This window comes from Pyrus communis, chromosome 10 (assembly GCF_041283825.1).
Source record: "Pyrus communis isolate YQ-2024b chromosome 10, ASM4128382v1, whole genome shotgun sequence".
Classification (NCBI taxonomy): Eukaryota; Viridiplantae; Streptophyta; class Magnoliopsida; order Rosales; family Rosaceae; genus Pyrus; species Pyrus communis.
In genome coordinates, this window is record NC_142574.1 from 1,658,824 (window position 1) to 1,667,676 (window position 8,853).

The window sequence follows — 8,853 nt, forward strand, 5'->3', positions numbered from 1 at the left end:
AAATCTCAACGAAACCCTCCACAAAAATATCCGAATCGATGCTGAACTTCCCAAATTTCTCGAGATCCAAACCATTCGCTTGGAGGAGGGCGATGGATTCTGGAACATGGGAGTCGGTTTTCTCGTCAAAACCCCGAAAGTTGAACTCCTAGGTGCCGCGGTCGTCGAACACGGTGATACCCAGTTGGATGAGTTTGAGAGAATCGACGTTAAAGGCGAGATCTTGGTAACGGAGGCCCTCGGAAGCGCCTCTGGGGGAGTTGTGGAGAAACCACGGAAATTCGGTGTCGAACGAGATGATTGGCAAACGGCAGAAACACCGATCGACAGAGGGCCGGGGGGAAGAGCGGGTGCAAAGGAGAGAAGGGAGTGGGGTCGGAAGGGGTGAGGGAGAAGACGCCCAAAAATTTTATTTTTTTTAAATTTTTTTTAGTTTTATTATTTTATTATTATTATTATTTTAATATGTACGTGTCGTTCAGTCATTGTTCACGTGGATATCAAGTCATCAATTAACGACAAATTTATCAACAGCCTTAACGGATGTATTAAAATGTCTCAAAATTATAACTTTATGTATCATTCTGGTATGAAAAAAAGTTCATATATCAAATGTTGAAAATCAAAAAATTTTAGGATAAAAGAAACTAAAAGAAAAGGTGAAAGAAAAAAGGGAAATTTGAAATAGGTCCAATTTTATAGACTGCCTTTTGAAATAGGTCCAATTTTTAATTACTTTGGATCCATATAAAAAAACCCCAAGAAAAAATTATTTTAGTTTGTGCCGTTCTTATGGTAATAGTGGTTTTTGTATTGTGACGATCATGTGTTACATTTTATACATTATTATATGGATGAATGAATAAGTTATTTACATCGCATGTCATAGGGTGATTATTACATTAAAAAATTCTTCGTACCTGTCATTCATCAAATTAAAGGTTGTGCATTTGTACGAGGACCTAGATCTGTTTGGAAAATAATTGACTACAGGTGATCGGACAAAAAAATAATTAATATTATCTGAACAGCTCACCTTGCATGTTGATTGAAGTAAAGCGGATTTGTTTATTCATTGTCCAGTTTAGACTTGGGGAGCTTTTTCTCGTTATTGCGGTGATCAGAATAATGTGATTTAAGTCCAGTTAAACATGTTTAATTATACATTTAAGCATCTTAAATTTATTTACTTTCATTCTTTTTTCCTTCTTAATGTGTTGTTATTGTCTGGAACAACTAGTGCGACAGATCTAGTCAGTCAGCATTCACTGCATGATGAAAGATTATTCATATTTGGAAATGAATAATTAATTAAAAACTGTATTATTAAGGCAAATGGGCACTTAATATTTGTATCTTAAACCTTCAGAGTTAGATATTCGAGTAAATTAGTTAAAAGCTATGCAAAATGTGAATGTGACAGACTACGTACTAAAGTTTGGGTTATGAGAGAGAGAGTGAGAGAGAGAATCGCGCAGCCGGCTGGTCCCTACGTACGGGAAGAATAATAGAAAGTTAGGCAACTAGACACATTTTTCAAAGATGTCGATCATGACAAATATTTGATAACAAATCCAGGGAGGACATCCTGCTTAAATTATTAACCTAGAAATAAAGTTGGATCTCTTGCTAGCTAACCTTTCTGCTACGTACTCTTATTGCATGAAACTAAGCCTTATTAAAGTAAAAATGGTCACACCCTTGGCCCTTTAGGTGATACGCTCAGGGAAATGGTTAATGATTTTTACAAGCTCTTGTTTATTTTTATTTTTTAATATTTTCAGAAATTTTTACAATCTTTTACTGCGCAGTAATAGAGTGTAAAAATCATATCTATGTATTTATTGTTATCTATGTTTACAATGAACCTTCTATTCCATGAAACAAGATATAAAAATAAAAATAAAAAGGACAAGGGCATAAATTAACAAAATTCGGTCAAAGGCCTCATTGGTCCAAACATTAATTGATAATCTATTTAAATAGTCTGGCCCCATTAGCATTATTTTACAGTAATCATGTTTTTTACTAAGATAATTCATAATTGACAAGTGAAATTTGGCATGAGTACCATCGTGAAGGGTAAAGACCAAAGCTATATAAAGGGTGAGGAGGCTTAGCTTCAGAGGCAGAAAACCAAAATACCCAGTCTTAACGAAGGATGGGGAAAATGGTGCCTTCCCAAGTGACCTCTCTTGTGGTCACTCTCCTAGTGGCAATAGTCTCTCTCACATTGCCTTCAGAAACTTCAGCTAACTATCCTTACTCATCTCCACCACCACCGGCCTCTCCTCCCTACCATTACAAGTCACCACCGCCTCCTTCTCCTTCTCCTCCAGTGCACTACTCACCACCTAAGCATCCTTACCACCCTAAGTCACCACCACCTCCTGTGTACTCACCACCAAAGCATCCCTACCACCCCAAGTCACCACCACCATCACCAAAGCCTTACCACTACAAATCCCCACCACCACCTCCTCCTCCAGTGCACTCACCACCCCCACCTAAGGAGCCCTACCACTACAAGTCTCCACCACCACCACCCAAGAAGCCCTACCACTACAAATCTCCCCCACCACCTCCTCCTCCGGTTCATTCACCACCACCACCCAAGAAGCCTTACTACTACAAATCTCCACCACCACCACCCAAGAAACCTTACCATTACAAGTCTCCTCCACCACCACCAAAGAAGCCTTACCACTACATATCTCCTCCCCCACCAGTGCACTCACCACCTCCACCAGTGCACTCATCCCCACCACCAAAGAAGCCCTACCATTACAAGTCTCCTCCCCCACCAGTGCACTCATCCCCACCACCAAAGAAGCCCTACCATTACAAATCCCCACCACCACCGCCACCACACAAGAAGCCTTATTACCCTGTTCACTCACCACCTCCACCTAAGAAGCCTTACCACTACAAGTCCCCACCACCACCTTCTCCTACTCCTCCTAAATACTCACCACCTAAGCACCCATACCACTACAAGTCGCCACCGCCACCGCTACCACCCAAGAAGCCTTACCATTACAAGTCCCCACCACCTCCTTCTCCTACTCCCCCTAAATACTCACCACCTAAGCACCCCTACCACTACAAGTCACCACCACCTCCACCTAAGAAGCCTTACCACTACAAGTCCCCACCACCACCTTCTCCTACTCCTCCTAAATACTCACCACCTAAGCACCCCTACCACTACAAGTCACCACCGCCACCGCTACCACCCAAGAAGCCTTACCATTACAAGTCACCACCACCACCGCTACCACCCAAGAAGCCTTACCACTACAAGTCTCCACCACCACCACCACCGCCCAAGAAGCCTTACCACTACAAGTCTCCACCACCACCACCTCCTCCAGTTCCCACACCATCTCCACCCAAGAAACCTTACCACTACAAATCTCCCCCACCACCCCCTCCAGTCTATAAGTCTCCTCCACCACCAGTTTACTCACCACCACCACCACCTAAGAAACCTTACAAGCCACCAACTCCTCCAGCAGTTCACCCACCACACGGTTACATCTATTCCTCACCCCCACCTCCTCACCACTACTAGATATTGAAAGCTTAATTGCATCAAGCTGGTAAGCTTCTCCATTCTATGTTATTATTCATTAATTAGTTAGTACTACTGTTGTCAATTTGGAAATCACTATACAACCAAATGCACACTATGACAAAATAACATTTTCCTATAAATTCTTATTGACTTGTGTTTATTTCCTTTTTTGGCTAATAATCCTTATTGGCATATGCTTAATGTATTTCCAACATATCGTTAATTACTCAATTAATATTTCTTTTTCTTGATATTCAGTAGTCGTGTGTAACAAATAGACCAATGACAGAGACCTAACAAATAACAATAATATGTCTTTGCAGGTAAGGGAAGAAGAAGGGTCAGAATAAAGAAAGGGGCTGTTGAAGTCGAACAACACGCCTTATCACCACACAAAGAAGAAGAGAAAGAAAAAACGATTCTCCACACAGCTGTTGATGTAACGTGTTTTATATATGCGATATCCGATAGAGGTTCATATTTTCCTTTACTTGTAATATTAGACAGTTGTAGGGCACTCATGTTCCGTGTATTTTATTTCCTGTTTCTCAAAAGAAATGGTATATGTATGTTGTTTGTTTCGACCTTCCAATGGAGAACGAGGTGATCATCATAATAATAAAATAAATACATTCCCCAAATTTTACTTAATTTCTCATTTTACTCTTTTAATTAAATTTCCAAATAATGTTATAGAAACCATGTATACCACATTGGTGTACCATTTATTCTCACAAGTAATGTATACATGTCACGTCAATTAATTAGTTTTATCTCATTTAATATTGATTAACTTGCTTACATTATATGGTAATAATGTGGTGTAATTATGTGGCATCATCGTCCTTAACATCACTCTAAACTTCCTGGTAATAATATATGCAAGCGGTGTTAACAAATCAAAGGATGAGAAAGAAGAAAAACTATTTGCAAATTCTCATTCTTAATATTTCATAAACACAAAATAGAGAAGACTATGAATTGTTTGAATGCCTACTAAGTGATCTATTTTGTTAAATCATCTTAGTATTGTATTATTTAATTCAATTAAGTGATCTATTTTTTCTTAATTTGTTTTCCATATTTCATGGCTTAAATTTGTGATTACTTTTTCAACATAAATGTCAAATACTTTTTCTAAGAGTTAATGTTGTCTATTATTTATCCGTTGCTGGGAAAAAAGTTAAAGTGGTAATCTTATTGATAAAACTTAGTTCACTACACTATATGTACAATTGTCTTCCAGTAGACCATCGTGGATAAAAAATCAAAAGGATTATCGAAACTCCAAAAAATTCTCACTAGTAGGAGAAATTTTTAGTTGTGACGGGAACACGGGTGGTATACCATGTGTTTCTATGTAAATGGTGAGAAATTTTATTTTTTATGTTATTAGCTTTTTAACACACATGATGTACCATCCCGTATGACGGTCACACTGAAAAATCTCTCCATTAGTAGAAAGATTGTTCAAAGTCTACAATGAACTACAATAAGTCTAACTCACTAGGTCATTGCTGATTGACTATCATTTTATAATGATCTGAGAGCAGTATTTTTTTCCAAATAAGTTATTACTAGAAGCAACGTTTTAAGTTTTAACCTAAATAGGTATCTCAACAACGCTAGGGTTTGAGATTAGTATTTTAAGCGACGACAGAGCTCTTTCTTTTCTTTATGTTATCAAAAGTCTTTTTCTTTTTTCTTTTTTATCAAGACACTGTAGGTCTCTCTCAAATTTATGGATTTTGGATTTTAGTTATGTATTCTTAGTGTGGAAATTTGACTATAAAATAAGTTGACACTTGTCCTTTAAACTAATGCAACCGAACAAACTTGTAGTTAACAATTTCATGAAATCATAACATGGTGGAGTGAGTAAGTGAAGAGGAAAGACAATTACGTCGCTCATTCTAAAATTCGAACAGAGTTTGGTTTATACGCAAATGAGTGGACAAACCTTCCAGTGGATGCAACGGTGGTCATGAATTATGATTGTGTGTAGGGTTTCAAGTTACGGATTGACTGTCATGCAAAGTGAGTACGTAGTGTTGGAGTTTTGAGCTCCTTTACTCCCACATCAGGGAACTCAAGGGAACTCAAGGGAACTTGAGGTCCTTATATTAAGTTAGTCATCTTTATTAGCGATTAGGTGTTGGACCATTTGGAATGAGGATTGAGGTTTGGGTCACTAATTGTGTGGATTAGGCTTAATGATTATACCATAATATTAATATAATGTTAATATTAATTAATCAAGACAAAGGCCTTGGGGGCCTAAGAATTAAAATTAATCTTATCATTAATTTTAATTTTGAATTAAGTTTTTAATTAAAAAAGTTTTGATTAGTAGACACAACTCTTTGGAAAGAGTTGTGTAACTTCAGATACATCCAAAAGGTATTTGAAGAGGTATGAAATAATCTATATAACTGGAGTCTCAGTTCCATCGTACTTCATCCTTTTCTTTTTCCCATCTCTCCCATACAAAACCTTAGAGAGAGTAAACACACAAAGCAGTTCACCAGAATTCTATAATGCAATGCGGGTTGTAGAATTAGATAGTTGTATCCTGGTCGAGCAGACGTCATAGAACCACAAGCACAAGAGTGGGACGGAAATACTGTTCGAATGACATAACTTTTGCTCTAGCCTCTATCTGTAATTCAATCAAGTTAGTATTAATTTAAATTCCTGTATTTATTTCTGTAATATCATTCTGTATTACAAGTATATTTCGTTAATAAAGAATTAGTATTTCAGTTTCTGTTATTTTATTTATTTTCTGAATTGTTCTCCAACAAGGGAGATAACGATTTTAAAAAAATGAGCGGGTTGAATTTGAATTGATAATAATTAGTAAATTATTTAGGGAATTGTTATTAGCACTCAAAAAATCTCATTCTACACTCCTCATAATTGTATTTTTTTTTCTAATTATAGGAAGTTTGGAGTGGCAAATGATATGTTTGGAGTGCTAATAACAATTCCCATTATTTAAAGTTTGTTAAATAGAAAATGTTGTTGAAAATGAAAAGTTGAACTAAGTAGTTAAAATAGTTTTTTTGACACTTTTCCCTTGAGTTTAACAAAAATTTAACTACTTTATTTAAAGGACTCGGCTTTTCTATTATAACTGTCGTATTCAACATAGTTGCAATTAATGAACTTAAACCATTTCGTTATGACCCATCATGGACATGTAGATTAGGTAGCTAATTCTGATTTTGACTCGATCACATCAAGGTTATCGTAATTAGTGTCGGTTAATTTTATATGCGTCTCTGATCTGATTACATTACCATGGTACGTAAACACGTGTATCCATCTGTAAGACTCAAGATTTATAATTTTGTTTTGTTTACTGTTTTTGTGAAGAGATTAATGATTTGATTTGGCACAAGAAATACAGTACATGAATTATGAAAGTTGGGCTGAATCTAGCCGGATTGTAGGCGATGTTACGATTGAGAATCGAGATATATGAAGGAAACATAATTCTTCTTTTATAATAAAAATAAAATTTTAAAAAAATCAGAGCAAAACTGCATCATGGCCAACATTCCAGCCAGATTCAGTTCAACTATAATTTTCGCCAATTTTTCAAAGCTGATGGATGTTAGTAGATTTGTGTGGGGAACACTGAAAAGGTCAGATTATGAAATACCAGAAAACTATTGACATTTCAATTGCTTAAACCAACCATGATAAAGAGTGCTATGAATTATTTTTCAAAATTTGATTAAATTGTTTCATCCAGATTATAATGAACATTGTTTCATCGAAATTAGTTCATCAAGATTGCTTAACTGGGGTAGCTTTAACACTGTATTAGAATACGAAGAGGCTCTGCTTCGCAAGAACGTTCAAATTGTACACGTAATTTGACTGTCGTACACACTTTTCTTATATCTCTCCAATCAACTTTATTTTTCCTTTTTAATAAATTAAAGATAAAGAAAGAAAACCATTTTGCTTTAAATGGCAAGAGATTGATGAAAATCTACTCTAAAGAAGGGACAGGATATATATAAATTAAAATTCATCATGTACAAAGTAAGCGTAGGACATTTTCATCATTTACTTTGTCGTGCCCATAATTCTTTGCTCTGCATATTTTATCTTTGTTGGTGGTCGATGCTTTGGTTGGCTGTCAATCGCGACGGACTGTAGTAAAAATTGTCGGCAACCAACCATGTGTTCTTGCATGCCCGATGTTCTCGCCACCTCACGTGGAAATTGCCAGTTGGAATGGGGAGACCAAATTTCAGTTTTTATATGAATTTTTTCGTGTTAAAATTTTCTTGTAATACAAGTCAATGGTTGAATTTGCAGTAGAAACAAACAAAATAAGTGGACGAATTTGATGAAGTACAAGAAAAAAAAAAAAAAACTACAACTTACGTGGGTGACGTGATTATTCACCCGGACAACAAGGAAGAAGACATGAAATCGGAAACACTGGATGACGAAGTACACAAATTAAACTTATCTAATCCATTTTAATAAATCGTGGCCGGTGGTCGGGAATAAATCACAAACTCGCATTCCAGATACCTCACGAGCTCGATTCTTGTTACTGATAAATTACACGATAGTGACCACGAGAAGGTTGAAATATCATTGTGAGACATCTTTCTTACCCCCGAAAGATGAACTACCGTAATGAAACCACCAATTGATCTTTTTAAAGAAAAGAAAATCTAAGCCATCCTAATACATGTTGTCACTCATGGGAATTAGAGAAGAAATATTCATTAGCCACTTACAGTCGGATGTTTATTATATTAACTAGTTACAAAGTCAAAGGATTTTCATTGAATGGAATCATAAGATGTAAACATCTAAGATTAATATTTGGAAAATAATTAAACTCAATCCCACCGCGTAGTTCTGTAATGAGTCTATATGTATAATAGAGTTTTTAGATCTAATAGTTAGTTATGAGTATTCATTCTTACTCTTGAATTTTTTTTACTGATACTCTCTCTTTAACCATTGCTTGTAATCACTACTAGAATTTGGATTCTTTTAATCATAGGAGTGCAATACTAATTCTTAATCTTTGTGTTAACCATAATATCATGACACGTATCACCAAATATGATCAGCAATTAGGAGAATGAGAGAAGATGCATGACTTAAGAAAATGGATGTGATTTTGGACTTTTTTTTTTTTACTTTATGCACACCCGCTCTTAAAAAATCAGGTAAAAGATGTGTGGAAGGTGAAAAACGGCCATTTCCAATAAACATAATTCACTTTCTAAATGTGT

At 36.1% G+C, this 8,853-nt stretch overlaps 1 protein-coding gene across 2 annotated transcripts; it reads left to right on the forward strand.

The window, feature by feature from the left end:
* The first annotated feature begins 2,161 nt into the window (after positions 1–2,161).
* On the forward strand, positions 2,162–4,218 carry LOC137727935 (uncharacterized). 2 transcript variants are annotated; one of them, XM_088677566.1, is made up of 3 exons: positions 2,162–2,354; positions 2,406–3,602; positions 3,901–4,218. In XM_088677566.1, exons 1-2 carry the CDS (start codon positions 2,162–2,164, stop codon positions 3,572–3,574), a joined length of 1,362 nt encoding a protein of 453 aa, XP_088533692.1. In that variant the 3' UTR covers positions 3,575–3,602; positions 3,901–4,218. The 2 variants fall into 2 exon arrangements, with proteins under 2 accessions (XP_088533692.1, XP_068322903.2); XM_068466802.2 differs by having other exon boundaries at positions 2,162–3,602.
* Positions 4,219–8,853: the final 4,635 nt, after the last annotated feature.

What these genes read in the sequence shown, in the direction of transcription:
- LOC137727935 (XM_068466802.2), top strand. Translation starts at nt 2,162, where the DNA reads ATGGGGAAAATGGTGCCTTCCCAAGTGACCTCTCTTGTGGTCACTCTC.